A 14,659-nucleotide genomic window follows, 5' to 3' on the forward strand; every position below is an offset into this window, starting at 1 on the left:
TCAATGGGATTTACTCCCCGGTAAGTATGCGCAGAATCGCAGCCCAAGCATCGGACACTAAGCTGGATCGAACCCGTCTTCGTTTTCTTTTTCTTGTACAACTCTCCGCCTCTCGCTCCTGGCCACCACAGTTCAGAAGAGAGAGAGAGACAGATTATTATTATTATTATTAATAATAATAATAATAGAGCGACCAGGCGGCCGAAGGGGAAGCAGGAGCGGCGCGATCCTACACGCGCCTGACTAAGGCGTAAGCCCGTCGGGGTTCAACGGGGCTCCGGGGCCGGTAAGCGCGCGTGTCCATCGACGGCAGCCTTTGCGCCCCGGGGTGGCAAAGAGAGACGCGCCGAGGCTCGCCCTGGAACAGACGCCACACACGATGCGCCTCTTACCGCGGGCGCGCAAAAGGAAAAGGCGCGCGAGCGCGTGGGGGGGGGCAGAAATCTCCTCCCCACGCTCAAAGACACGGCACCGCCGTCCCTTATGAGCCACGGCGCCGATCCTGACGGGCAGCGCCGCGCAGCTCCCCGCTGCGCGCCCGCGGGGTGCAGCGCCTCCGCCCGCGTTCCAGCCGCCTTTGTTCGCGGCGCGTTGCCTAGCGAAACCCCGCCCCCAACCGCTGCGCGGCCACGCCCCCCGGCCCTGCGCGCCATCCTGAGCCGCGGAGAGAGGTTGGGCCGCCTGGCCTGGCTTCCGTGGGGGAGGCCGCCGTTCCCGCCCCATGGCCGTCGGGGGCGCCTTGCTGGGGCTCTGGTTCTGCCTGTGCGGCTGGTGGCCCCCGGAGCCAGGCCTGGCCCAGGAGAAGGACGGCGGCGAGGTCCACATCTCGGCCCCGCCCGAGCTGGTGAAGCTGGTGCCGGGGGCCGTCAAGGCCACGGTGGCAGCGGGCTACACCGGCATCGTCCCCGAGGAGGAGCTGCTGCCCCTGACCACGGAGCCCACCCTGCTGTCCCTCTCGGTGGTGGCCACCACGTCGCCGGGCCACGGGAGCGTCCTGATCGTGGGCGACACCCGCTACGCCTGGCAGGAGTGGAGCGCCTGGCACTGCAACTGCGAGGAGGGCAGCATGTCCCGGGTGCGCGACATCACCTACTCCGTGCCCGGTGTGCGCCTGGACCCCGTCCAGTACGACGTGCTGCGCTTCCAGCGGGAGGTGTGCAGCTACGCCGCCTGCGAGTGCAGCCGCCGGGAACACCAGTGCGACCGGCTGGAGGTGGCGTGCGACCAGGGGCCCGTGCATATGTGTGCCCTGCGAGACATTGAGCAGGACCAGGAGCGCAAGAGGCGGCACTTCTGGGCCCGGGTGCACGAGGCTCTGAAGAAGCTCTGGGGGGCCGTCAAAGAGACCTTCCCCACGGAGCCCGAGGTGCGGCCTGTCGTCCCGGGGGGCTCAGGGGGCCCGCGCGCGCCCGCGGGACGTGCGGCCTAGCGCGCCCGGCACCGAGCATCAACGGGTGCTGCGCACAAGCCTCTTGGGTGCCGTGCGCTTCCTCTCCTGGAAACCTTCCTTTACTGAGCGACAGCGTTTTTCTTGCCCCGCTCTTCAGCCCCCAAAAGCTTCTAGAGGTTAATGAGGAGGAAGCCCCTGCCATCTGGACGACACGGCACAAAAGAAAAAGCGGGTTGGGAGGGAGGAGGAAAAAAGAGAAAGAGAGCAAAGCAGAGAGACCAGTTTCGAAGTTCTTCCAGGCGGTCGCTGTGGCAGAGAGGGACCAAACAGCTTCCCTGCGGCTGTTCCTTCTCTGGCTGTTGTATGGGCTAGGCTGGTTTTCCCCTTGCGTTGATGTTTATACTGGTGGGTCAGCCTTCCGGCGGCCCTTGGCTAATAGCAGCAGCAGCAGGGCTCGGCCCAGCCAGGAGGGTGCAATGGGACCTCCTTCAATGCAATGGAAAGCAGTCCTGCGGAACGGAGAACGTGTCACCGGCTGGTGGCTTTCCCCTGTAGTCAGTAAATAAAATGTGCGTGTGCAGATCGGTGTGTTCTCAAAGAGAGCCTGGCTGCGTGCTGGACTTGGGACCAAGCTGACGGTGATGGTGGTGTAGTTGTAACGCCCCTCTGCTGTGTCCCGCAGCGCCGTCTCCCCGCATATAAAGGGCTTCAAGTGGGGGCTACGCTAATGTGCACATCCTGGTCAGAAATCAGATTAAGACCCAAGGATCCGCTCATCCGGTGTCCTCTTCCAGCGGCCAGTCCGGATGCCTCCAAGAAGCCTGAAAACAGAGCCCAAAGGAAGTCATAGAATAGTAGTAGGGTTGGAAGGGGCCTACAAGGTAACAAAGTAGACCCCCCCCCTTCACGGTAGCCTCTGAGTGGCTAACACACAGAGGTAGACTGCCTTGAACAATGGAGGTTCCTTCTGGCCATGGTTGGCGACAAGGGTAGGCATGGTTGGGCAGTTGTCACGGGCCCACGCCCCAGCAGGGGCCCACTGACTAGAGCCCCCTGGATTTGCTCCTCTGCCTCCCCACTGCAACCTCCTGGTTCACCTGCCTGTCGCCCAAGCAATGCGCTAGTGAGAAGGAGAAGCAGGAGATGCCGTGGCCTCCTTGCACCCTGGCTCCCTGCCTGCCAAGCAAGCACATGGGAGCCATGAGGAGGAAGAGGAGGAGAAGGGCAGCTGGGGACAGTGGCGGTGAGAAGGCGGATCCCCGAGGGAGGGGGCCCATGGAGGGGGTCTTGCCCAAGGGCCCCCGAAGCCTGGGGCCAGCACTGCATTTTGCCATCACGGCTAACAGCCGTCAATCGGCCTGGCACCTTATCGCCTCTTCTGAGTCATCTCAGCAAGTCTCCCCATCTTGCAGTAGAAAAGCCCCCCAATTTCATTCTTCTGCCTTCCGGAAAACATTTTTTGGAGATATTATTGAAGGGGGCCAGGTGTGCGGGCTGAGGGTGGTGTTTTAGCACTGAACCCCCATCTGCATTTTATCTATTTAAGGTGTGATCCTATGCATGTTTAGACAGAAACAAAGTCCTACAACTCCCAGCATTCCCCAGCCAGCACACACAGCATGGCTGGCTGGGGAATGCTGTGAGTTTAGGACTCCGTCTAAACACACATAGGATCACACCCTTAATTAACACCCCCCACTCCTGTTCTCAATGGTTTTGTCCCCCAAGACATAACTAGAGAGAGCCAGTGTAGTGTAGTGGTGAGAGTGACGGACTGGGAGCCGGGAGATCCGGGTTCTAGTCCCCACTTGGCCATGGAAGCTCACTGGGTGACTTTGGGCCAGTCACAGACTCTCAGCCCAGCCCACCTCACAGGGTTGTTGTTGTGAGGATACAACGGTGAGGAGGAGGATAATGTAAGCCGCCTTGAGTTCCTTGCGAGAGGGAGAAAGGCGGGGTATAAATGCAATAAATAAATAAATAAATAAGCAAGCTGCTTTATGCTGGCCTCCCCCGATTTATCTTTTGCTGCCAGATTTTAGTACTGTCTAGGCCAAAAGTTTTCATTACTGGTGTTTTTTTTACTTTTTATGAAATTTGTGCTGTTTTATTACTGTATTGGTCTGTTTTATTGCTCTGAAAGGTGGCCTATAAATATAATGAATAAATAAAGGAAGGAAGGAATAAGCAAGCAAACAAACAGCAGGATGGCAGCATTAACGCTCCTTAACTTGTCACACTGGTCTTTGGGACAGAAAGAATGGAGCTCAAGGCCAGAGAAAAACGTGTTAGACAGTGGAAGATGGTCTGAAAGAGAGGTTGCGCCTCACAGCACTTGTGCTAATTCTACTCCTGATGCCGGTCAAACAGGTTGCTCATGTTTTCTGTCGTTTCAGAAACCTGCCACACCTGTTTGACCCAATGCCTGCCTGCGATGGAAATCGATGTGAAGCAATATTTCTCTCTCCAAACATGTTCCACTCCTCCAGCCCACATAAATCAAGAGATAATTGAGCTCCCTTAGAAAACTCTGGATTTCTTTGTCCCCCGCAAGCCGGTGGAGTGGGCCCGCTCTCACATTTTTCTTCTTGTTCTGCTCTAACCCTTAGGCAGCGAAAGCAAAAAGCAAACAGTGAACACCCGGTGTCGAAAGACGGAGCGACAAATCTTCCAGTGCCTCGCATGGGCCAGCCACGTGGTGAATGTTTCCTAGTAAATATTGTTCCGAAGAATTTCTCCCTCCCCGCCTCCGAGAAAAACATTGCTTGTCTTTATTCGAGAAGCAGATGCCTTTATTTGCGAGAAACCGGAAGGGCCCTTCGATTAGGTGAGGAAGCTGACGGTTAGGCTGGGGTATGTGTGTTGGACTGGCAGTGGCTGGTGCACCACCCCCAGAACACGGCCCCAGCTTCCGTATGCACCTTCCTATGGAGCTCCGTTATCATGCAGCAAAAAGCTTAATAAAAACAGCAGATTCCTGCATATGTTTGAGGTTTCTTCTTCGATTTAAGAGACTATGGGCAACAGACATAATTACCAGATGGGGGTGGGGGGCAGTGGGTCAGGCACTTTCTGAGGGCCCACCCCCCAGCAGGGGCCCTCTGACAAGAGCCCCCTGGAGTTGTTCCTCCAATTCTCATCAGCCCCAGGCAGCATAGCCAAGTGGTTAGCGATAGGAACATCAGAAGCTGCCTTAGACAGAGTCAGATCCTTGTTCCATCTAGGCCAATATTGTTGACACTGACTGGCAGCAGCAGCTCTCCGGGGTTTCAGGCAGGAGTTTTTCCATCCCCACCTGGAGATGCCAGAGATGGAACCTGCAACCTTCTGCCTGCAAAGCAAGTGCTCTGTCACTGGGCTATGCCCCTGCCCTAGGGATGATGGGAGTTGTAGTATCAATGACATCTGGAAGAGTTCCCCACCCTTGCTCTCAGTTCTACAGTTTGGTGATTTCAGACCCTGGGTTGAATGGCCTCGCATTGCCTTTTAGATGACCCGTGGATGTCACAACTAATATTTCTCTTCTGCCCCACTACCTCCATTTGTACATTTCTGGAGCTTGCACGCAACTCTGCATGATACTTATTTTATGGTGGTGGCTCAAGCGAAAGAAACATAATGGGAGACTGTTGGGAAGAGACACAACAGACATCCATACTCTTGGCGTTGGTTTTTTTGTGCGTGATCACGACAATTTTTTTTATTTTTTTTGCCATTTCATTTTTCAAGCATACATTACACTTCTTGAAGAGGATGGAGTGAGGTGTGTGTGTCTGTAGGGTGTACAGAAGCTTTGAAACAGGTATGGAAACAAAGAAATTCTGCTGGCCACCCCATTCTTAGGACCTTCTTGGAGACAAAGACAAAAGCAGACCACAGATTCTTGCTAACAGTTATACAGATCACGATACAGCAGATCTCAAATAAATGTCTGTATGGGAATGAAGCCCTTTTAGTCAGCCTCCCTGTTATATTCAGACTTTCCCCCTACACACAGTAATTTCCTTGTTTACAGAGAGAGAGAGAACCTTTCTAGCTAATAAAGGTATTAGAATAGCTCAGCTATTCTTTCTTTTCATTTTAGCACCAGGCCAGCTGGGGAAATACGCATAGCAAAGCTAGAATTTTACATCAAACTACCAATTAAAATTATTAGGGGAAGTGAGGGTGGGGTAGGGGATGGGGAGAAAAACCTCACACAGCAGTTTTCAGGTGCTTGAGGATGAGGGAGGAGGATCAAAGGACCAGGTGACCCCAAAAGCCGGCACATGAATATAGACGATTCTAAGCCAGTTTTAGCCATCTTCAGGAAAACAGACTTGAGAGATAAAAATCATTCCAGGCTCAACCGGAGTGCAACGATATGGACAAGTTTACAAACTGGAGGTGTCTCAAAAGGAATTTTCCGCAGGGACGTCTGGAGCTCTTGACCTTCCCTTCCCTTAGGATACAGCTTGGCTCGCTGGTTTGAGTCATCTGCCTCAATTGGGCAGGGGGGCTCTTCCTTGAAATGGGCATATCATAGATCAGGGGTGTTGAAACTCATTCATCCAGAGGGCTGAAATCCATTTGGGAGAATACGGGGCAGCCGGGTGGGGACACGAAAAAGCTGGGAAACAAGAAAATGATTGGCAGTTCGGGGAAAGGGGTGACAGGCTGGAGAACCCAAGAAGTTTGGATTGGGACGTCATTCCCAATTGTAAATCACCCCAATTATAACTCAAACACTACAGTGGGGTCCCAGCCATTCCTTTTCTTGATACGTGTCAGATAAAATGTCCATACCAGGCTTTGACAGCTGCGCAACGCAGAATTGTAGCAGGTGTGGCTTTTTCTCCACCCCGTCACTGTGTCTCCACACCAGGAAAAGGCTTCACCTGTTGAAGTCCTGCCTGCCATGTGAGTGCTAAAAGGAAAGAAACCCAGGAGGGGAATGAAGAAAATGCAGGTGAGCCCCCTATTTAAGTGGGTTAAAGCAGTGTTCGTTCCTCAAGTCAGCAGGGCAGGGGAACAGCCAAGCAAGGTCCAAAGACGTGAATAACATCCCATTTAATTTGACCCATGTCTCCTTCCCTCCATGATAAAAATGAGGAACAACACGGCAGGAAAGAAGGCAATGGCTAATCTAATCTCTCCTTTGCTCTTTAACTGCCTGGCTTGAGAAAAGATAGTTTCATGTAAATTTCTAGCTTTCCAATATGCGGTCGGTCGTTGCTTTCAGATAAAGAATCCTGTGGCAAAAACGGCAGTCCCCCCCCCCCCCCCCGAAATGTTAACTTTTTTTTGCCCAGCACCAATAGGGCAGAAAAGACAAAGAGTGGGGGTGAAATGATGACAGCATCAAACTTATCTCAAATGTGTCATGCTAGGAACAGTTCTGAGCTATATCCTGCTCTTCCTGATCTGGAAAAGCTCGTTTTTGTTGTGTTTTTCTTTTGTTTCGTTTTCCCCTCCAAAAGCAACACATGTATAAATCTGCCGTTTCCCAGGGAAGCTAAACATTCAAGGCGCTTCTAAAAAAATATTACACTAATGCTAATAGAAAAATTGGCTGCTGCTGCTTCTTTCTTTCTTTTTTTTTTTTGCAGTGGAAACTTAACGGATTCCAGCGTTCAGCCTTGCTGGCATCATGTTCTCTGCAAATTATTCCACAGTGACCGACAGAGAAAAAGACTCAGAGAGTAGCCCGCACACCACTGCCAGTGCTGAAAAACCGTCCAGATGCTTCTGTGCCAGGTGCCTGAAAAATTTGAGACTGGGAATTGAAACTCCTTATATATTTATACTATTTTCCTGCAGGCCCAAACATAAAATCCTTGCTTAACCCCACAGTTTTCTCCTCTTTGGAAAGTACGTGTGCATAAAAACGATGATCCAAAAGAGAAGATGGAGCGAGAAGATGGGGGCATCTTATTAGGCCTTAACAGCACCAAAGTAATATGCAATGGGAGTTACTGGGAACAGCAATTCTGCGAGGGGAATTCCGGAGGAAATAATGATATATCCAGAGATCAAATACCTTTGGATATATTTCACCTTTTAACTGGAGCCAGGGAATGAAGGTCTGCAGACAAAGCACAATTTACCCCTACTAAGAAATAAAAGCTTCACCCAACTCTGCATCTGTTAGCAGGAAATTGTGTTTCCTTCCAGGCAGTACTCAATTCCCTTGATTTGATCCATCATGACTCCCCCTGGTTTAAAGTCTGCACGGTAAAAGGTGACACTGCTGTCTGTGAGTTGGGGGGGATGGATGTCCCCTCTTTGCCTTAGCTCTCCCCATTGAAGAGATCAAGTCTCTTCATCTGGGCTGCTCCGATGTTCCTCCTGTCCTGCCTTTCATGGACCAAGTCTGATGTACAGAAGCTGCAACTCTCATACTGGGAACGTGCAGCTCTCATATCGTCAACATTTCACAAAGGGCTGTCGACTTCGGAACGAAGAGCGGGCAAAGACAGCCCAAGACATTTTGGGAGCAGAAAATTCAAAATGACACCACCCTTCCTCCTGATTTAATGTGGGGAACAACCCACAGGGACGTTTTCCTGCACTGAAGCCGCACCAAAATAGCGAGGGTGGCAGTTGGCCAATGACATCGCCAACCATGCTCTTGTGCATCTCCTGCTCGCAATGTGGTTTGCAGAGAGCAGCGTGCCATAGGATTGCACCCTGTGGGTCAGATCTGTCTGTCTCCTGCTCTCCTGCCCTTAAGGGCACCCTGTATGCCCTAGCCATGGGCTGCTAAGGTTTGGAGGTGCCGAGATAATGATAAGCCAGACCCAGGTTTGCTTACAAGGAGCCTTTATTGAGTACTTACAGCACGCCGGCGTACCCAATCTCGGGACCACCAAACCCTAGCAGCCCATGGCTGGGGCATACACACCCCAAAATCTTGCCTGATGATATAGGTGTGTTCTGAGTCTTGGATACACTCCTGAAAATGAAAAAAAAAAAAAATCCAGTAGATAAGCTTCCATTGGGGGGGGGACCCCAACAACCCAATCTTTCTGATGGTTCTTCCAGACGAGAAAAAAAATACAGTGCCATTGAGATCGTTTCTGTTAGTTGCTGGAGCATGGGGCATAAATCTCTGTTGATTCTACAATCCTTTGCAAACTCGCAAATAAAAATGGAGAAGGGTGTGAAACTCGCTGAGATGGGTTGGGAGAAAAGCGCTGTTAAGAGAACTTCCGATTCAATCAACCCAGTTCTACATAGTCAGTGAGGGTAGTTAGAGTTAGATGCCAAGGATAAACTGCTTATTTTCTTGTTTCTGCTCTTAACAAAAAGCATAAATCAAAACAAATCCCCCCAAATCAAAATGGGAACATTTGGAATCAGTGTGCATAGACTGACGAATGTGCTTGACGTCGCTGAGTTTGCCAACCCGTTTCAATGAGATGAAACAGGTAATAATTCAAGTGATGGCTGTTTTTATATATATATATATATATATATATATATATATATATTTCTTTCTTTTTGTTGGTTTTTTTTAAAATCAATTAGCCTGGAATCTGCAAGAAAGAAAGACAAAAACAAAAAACCAGATTAGAACAAGCATTGACATATTTTCCTCTGTGAGCTGGAAACAGTGTGCGTGTGGGAAAGCTGTTAAGTGAATGTCCAAAGAACTCTTGGTCATAAGAAATTATAGTGTCTGCTGGATCTGAGGACAGTCCTCAGTTGTGTCCCCCCCTCCCCGCCTCCTTCCCCAGGTCTTGCTTCTCTAGTGTCTAAAAGTGGGAAGATGAATGTGTTCCTTGGGAAGATGAATGTGGCTTCCCAGCTCCATTGGATCTTTCAGGCAGCTAGTCCTCAGCAATCTGTCACAGATGGGGAACACTCTTTGGAGGGGATTTTCAAACCTAGCCACGCACTTACACTGAAGAAATGGGGGGCAGGGGGAATACGCCCCACAGAGCTACAAAACACGGGAACTGCTCCACTGTCGCTCTCGCCCACATTTGGATCTCATTTCCTGGACTGCTCCTGTCTGCAGGAAGAGAGAGAGTGCATGATATGGTGTAAGAAGTGTTTTTTCCATAGCACCTTTACTTCCTTGCACCATAGCTAGACATTACAGAGCTCTCATAGGGAACATGTCTTCCAACTCTTCCAGTCTGCATATTCAAAAGAATCAGATTATAAAAGGCATTTCTACATTAGGCTTTTATCCCCCACCTTTATTGAGGCTCCTGCTTCTGGATTCTTTGTGGGATTAAGATCGGCACCTTCACACGTGCTTTTTTCCAGGGTGTATTCTTTCTCTGCCTTTCTACATGTTTCATTATGAAACCACTAGATGGTGCTGTGGTATAGTGGAATTGCACAATTACACAACACTCTCATTCTGCCATTTCTAAATAATACCAGACATTCCTCATTAGGAAAAAAAAAACAAATGCTGCCATAATAGTTTCAAAACATGGGAGAGGCCCTGGAGGATGATGATGTCATGTAAAGGACCCGCTACTATGAGTGAGCAATCACGAGCACACAATAAAAGCCTGGTGTAGAAAGGCTCGAAGATGAGATCCCGCTCACATACTGAGATTCTCACGCATACTTGACTACTTTGTGAGCAGGCCTTTTCTACGGTGGCCCCCAAACCGTGGATTGCCTTCCCATTGTTCTATGCCCCTTCCCCAAGCGTAGGAAGAGACAAACGTTTATGTGTGGAAAAGAAAAGGAAAAGAGAAGGGAGGGGAGGGGAGGAAGAGAAGAAATGTGCAAACCGTGACAAATCTCTGGCTGAAGTGAGGTCTGTAACCACTTGTTCAAACGACCATTTCTAGCAGATGGCGAAGGGAGGGGAAGAAATAAAATAAACCTAACCAGCATGGAAGATGCTATCTGATGCTCTGCTATGAGATGCTAGTTTGATAGCAAACTAGCAATCTATGCTCTGCTAAACTATCAAACTATCAACCTATGCTCTGCTATCTGATGCTAGTTCACTTAGGATAAAATCCTGCTGACTGTGATAAAACATATTCCCGTAGTAAGCGTGGATTAGATCAGACTCATGTTTAAGGTGTTGGCCACTAGAGGGAAAACATGAGCAGATACTTCCTTCCTGCCAAAATCTAAATATAACCTTCCCCCACCCGGCTGGCTGCTCAGCTTTTGAGGGCCGTGTTCAGCGTGTCTTTGCATTTCACATGCAGGTCTTCTTTTAAAATGCGAATTAGCTTGCGGGAGGACTAATTATTGGGACTGCTGCAGGCATGGGGAGAACGGGGGGAGGTTAATTCGTTCCCCGGCTGTGGTCCTGAGTGAATCCCCTCTTCCGGTGCTGGCTGCTTGCGTTTCGCTGCAGCCACAATAATGTTCAGCATCAAAACAACAACAACCTTGCAGGTTAAAGGCAACGATGCGTTTGGACGTCACATCGACTTTCGCTCTAGTTAATCAGGTCTTCTTTGCTGGGGGAAAAGAACTGTCCGTCCCCGCCACCCTCTGCTCCTTGTTGATCTTTAAAACCCTAAACGGCTCTGGACCAGAGTATCTAACGGAATGTCTCCTCCTTTATGTACCTGTCTGGACCCTTAGGCCATCTTTGGAGGCTCCACATGGAGGCTGTGTGTGTGTGTGTGTGTGGAGCTACAACAGACAGGGCCTTTTCAGTGGTGGCACCCCACTTCCGCAGTTCCCTCCCCAAAGAGGTTTGCTTGGCGCCTACATTGTTATCTTTTCAGCACCAAAGACGTTTCTTTTCTCCTACACATTTTAGAGACCCAGTTCTAGATTTTTATGTCTCTTCTTACATATCTTTATTCCTGTGCTGCTGGTTATTTTGTTTCTTTTAAGCAAGTGCATTATAGTTTCTATTTTTAACTGTGTGCATGGCCTTTCAGTCTTTTGACTGTTTATAATCTGCCCAGAAAATGTTGGGTTATTGGGCAGAAGAAGAAGAAGAGTAGATCCAAAGCGAAACAGATCCATTTCCCCTCTCTGTTTGCTGGCCTGCATGCATCCATGAGGATGAAATAGGCAAGGATGAAACAGGCAAGGGGGGCCGTACCATGGGGAGGCCCTCTTTGGCCATGTCTCCAGATCCGATGTGCGTCAGGTGGACGAAATTCATCGGCTCGCCGATCATGCTGCGGTCAATTCTCCGCCTCTTCCTCTTCTGCAATGTGAACAAAACAGAACAGGGAGATGAGGGAGAAGGGCAAAACTGAAGAAGGAGAAAAAAGGGACTTGACTGGAGCCGGTGCTCAGGCTGGGATGCCAGCAGGGCGTTGCTGGGCACTTTAAAAAGATGTGTGGGTATATATGCACATTTCGAACGAACAGCAACGATTGATTTACATTTCTTTAAATTTCACAGGGGGCACAGGCAGCCAATTAATTTCTCCGCCAAATCATCGCAAATAAAATACATTCTTCAACTGATTTGCACCCTGAACTAGTGTGTGGAGATTATATATATATAAAAAATGACATTTATATCCTGCCTTTCCCCCCCCTCTTCCAGGAAACCAAGCTGGCTTACATGGTCCTCCTTCGCTCCATTTTATCCTCACAACAACCCTGTGGGGTAGGTTAGGCTGAGAGTCAGTGACTGGCCCAAAGTCACCCCGTGAGCTTCAGGGCCGAGTGGGGACTCGAACTCGGATCTCCCGAGTCCTGTCCAACACTCTAATCATGACACTACACTGGCTCTAACTGCCACACACAGCTTTTTATTGAGGGTCTGTGTGTCGCAGCATGTAGGAAAGGGAGAGTGAACCTTTCCCTCCCCAGCTGCAATCCCACTTGAAATTTGCCTCCTGCAGGGCAAAAGCTGAGGGCAAAAACCCCCATCAATGAAATAGGCTCAGGGCCCTGGGAAATAGATCTGGGGCGGCATCGCAATACCCCAGGACCATGAGCATATATGTCAAGCTTCGTAAGCAAAACCTTGCTTGAACAAGGGGTGATAGAATTATCATTCCAAGAAAACAGGGATGCGTACGAAGTGGATTTGCAAAGAAGCGTGGGGGTTATTTTTAGGGTCTGAAGAAAATACTCTGTATGTGTGTGGGGGGACAGGTCTAATGCAAATGGTGGTCTGTCCTTCCTAAGTAGGAGCGGCTGGAAAAATGGAGGCGTTGACAAGCAAGCTGGCCGGGGCCTGCCCGGCCTGCGTGCCCGGCTCAATGCACAAAGCGGGCAAGAGCCGCTGAGCAGGAAGCCGGCAGGGCCCACCAAGAGGTTAATTGCATTCCTGTCATTTCTGCCCAAGCGAGCTCAGCTCAGCGCCCCAGAGGGATGGTGTCTTGGCAGCTGATGCCCCCAGATTCCAGTCCCACGATGCTCGGGGGCGGAGGAGGAAGGAGAGCAGGGAGAAAGGAGCTTTGTCAGAAAGGCCGACGCAGCTGAACAGCCTGGTGTGCGGGGCCCCGCCGAATCTCTCTCCGGGTGCCCTCGCTGGCTTACATGTGTGAAACGGTGGCTTGATGAACTGCTCTCTCTCTCTCTCTCTCTCTCTCTCTCTCTCACACACACACACACACACACACAGATTGAGGGTCATAGTTGGAAGGGACCCTTGGAGAGAGTCTAGTCCAGGTCCCTCCTCACTGCAGGAGCTGCACTGTCGGATGCAACCGAGGGCCAGGCAGCTTCTGTTTAAATGCCGCCGCTGCAGACATCCTTGGGGTGTAACACAGGAGCACAGCTTCCCACCTCTCAAGCCGTGGAGGCTGGTGGCTCTGATGTCAGTGGGACAGTTGATGCACTCTGGGTTTCAAGAAGAACCAGTCAGAACACTAAAGGAGGTCTCCAAGGTGCTTTGCACTTTGGGTAGCTTGCTTGCTTATTAATTAATTAATGAATTACATTTATATCCCAGCTTTTTTCCTCCTAAGGAACCCAAGGCAGCATACATACTCATCTGAACTGGAACCTAATAGAAGTTCGATTCTAAATGTTTGGGCATGAATCGAGACAATGGTTTCCTGTCCTACTAACTGAACAGACTTAGCAATGCTACGATTGTGTTATCACCACTGTTCTGAATAGCCACTGTGCTTATTTTGCATATATTTTACTTTGCTATACTTGCTATACATGCTATACTTTTTCCATTTCATGGCCACTGATTTATTTTCTTAAATTGCATTTATATCCCGCTGTTTTTCCTCCAAGGAACCCAAGGCAACGTACATAATCCCCCTCCTCTCCATTTTATCCTCAGAACAACAACCCTGTGAGGTAGGTTGGGCTGAGAGTCTGTGACTGGCCCAAGGTCACCCAGTGAGCTTCCATGGCCAAGTGGGGACTAGAACCCGGATCTCCTGGCTCCCAGTCCAACACTCTCGCCACTATACCACACTGGCTCTTTAGAGTTCTGATTGGTTCTGAATGGTAGCTGGAGCAGATTCACTGCCCCACTGACTTTGGAGCCACCAGCCTCTACTGATCCTGTTCTACTCTCAAACAGCTCCTGCCATTAGGACGTTTCTCCTAATGTTTAGCCAAAATCCGCATCCCTGAAATTCCTACCCACTGATTCAGGGCCACTGGGGCGACAGAGAAGAACTCTGTGTCGCCTTCTGCGTGACGGTCCTTCAGACAGCCAAAGACAGCTCTCGCATCTCCCCTGAATCTTCTCTTGTCCAGGCTAAAGACACCCAGCTCTTTCCGCCCTTCCTAGTAGGGCTTGGTTTTGACTGCTCCTACGTTTGTGTAGAGGCGAGGCTGCCGTGTTCAGATCAGAAGTGTTGAACTTCTTTCAGCCTGAATACCAAATTCAATTTCGGAGTGGTGGGTGGGGCGAAGGCAAAGGGGCAGAGCCAAATTACCAAAAATATCCGCCTATTTTAGCTTAAAGCTCTTACTGTCAGTCACAAAGCCTCCAGAGAGGCATTTCCACCTTTTAGACTGGGGGAAAAGCTGCACAAAAGCCAGAAAGCACAAAACCATTGCTGATCAGGGGAAAGGGGCTTTTTCACTTAGGGCGCAATCCTATGCATGTTTAGACAGAAAAAAATCCCTGCAACTCCCAGCTGGCTGGCTGGGGAATGCTGGGAGTTGTAGGACTTTTTTCTGCCTAAACATGCATAGGATCTCACCCTTAAACAGTTAGAATGATCAAACCATTTTAATCGGCTAAAAAAAAAGTGCGTCCCCAATTAATCCGTCAGGAGATTTCTGGAAAATCACTGTGAACACAAAGGCTGATTAAATCTGAATGGTGACAAGTGTCACTGGAGGAGAGTTTTCCCTCTTCCCTTCTAATAAGGTGCTATAAAAGGTAAAGGTGTCCCCAGCCAGTCG

General features: G+C 50.0%; 2 protein-coding genes across 5 annotated transcripts in view; one reads left to right on the forward strand and one right to left on the reverse strand.

Annotated features, from left to right (window-relative positions):
- The first annotated feature begins 355 nt into the window (after positions 1-355).
- On the forward strand, positions 356-4,373 carry C17H1orf56 (chromosome 17 C1orf56 homolog). 2 transcript variants are annotated; one of them, XM_084823845.1, is made up of 2 exons: positions 356-1,366; positions 4,000-4,372. In XM_084823845.1, exons 1-2 carry the CDS (start codon positions 722-724, stop codon positions 4,024-4,026), a joined length of 672 nt encoding a protein of 223 aa, XP_084679971.1. In that variant the 5' UTR covers positions 356-721; the 3' UTR covers positions 4,027-4,372. The 2 variants fall into 2 exon arrangements, 1 of the variants encoding a protein (XP_084679971.1); XR_014786262.1 differs by having other exon boundaries at positions 407-1,959; positions 4,000-4,373.
- A 2,585-nt stretch (positions 4,374-6,958) lies between these two features.
- CDC42SE1 (CDC42 small effector 1) overlaps positions 6,959-14,659 on the reverse strand; it is a 39,415-nt gene continuing 31,714 nt past the window's right edge. For all 3 annotated transcript variants that reach the window (XM_084823848.1, XM_084823847.1, XM_084823846.1), the window contains exons 3-5: positions 11,418-11,525; positions 9,275-9,386; positions 6,959-8,907 (exon numbers count right to left, since the gene is read on the reverse strand). In XM_084823848.1, the coding sequence (XP_084679974.1) occupies positions 9,315-9,386; positions 11,418-11,525 (180 nt within the window). In that variant the 3' untranslated portion in view covers positions 6,959-8,907; positions 9,275-9,314. The remainder of the gene's footprint in view (positions 8,908-9,274; positions 9,387-11,417; positions 11,526-14,659) is intronic.

The sequence above is a fragment of the Heloderma suspectum genome, chromosome 17, assembly GCF_057233095.1.
Source record: "Heloderma suspectum isolate Gila_16-S chromosome 17, 16-S_ref, whole genome shotgun sequence".
Classification (NCBI taxonomy): Eukaryota; Metazoa; Chordata; class Lepidosauria; order Squamata; family Helodermatidae; genus Heloderma; species Heloderma suspectum.

Bases quoted from the DNA above. Each gene is read 5' to 3' on its own strand.
- C17H1orf56 (XM_084823845.1), top strand. From the start codon at position 722: ATGGCCGTCGGGGGCGCCTTGCTGGGGCTCTGGTTCTGCCTGTGCGGC. The intron at 1,367-3,999 runs GTGCGGCCTGTC...TCTAACCCTTAG, and splicing joins CCTTCCCCACGGAGCCCGAG to GCAGCGAAAGCAAAAAGCAA.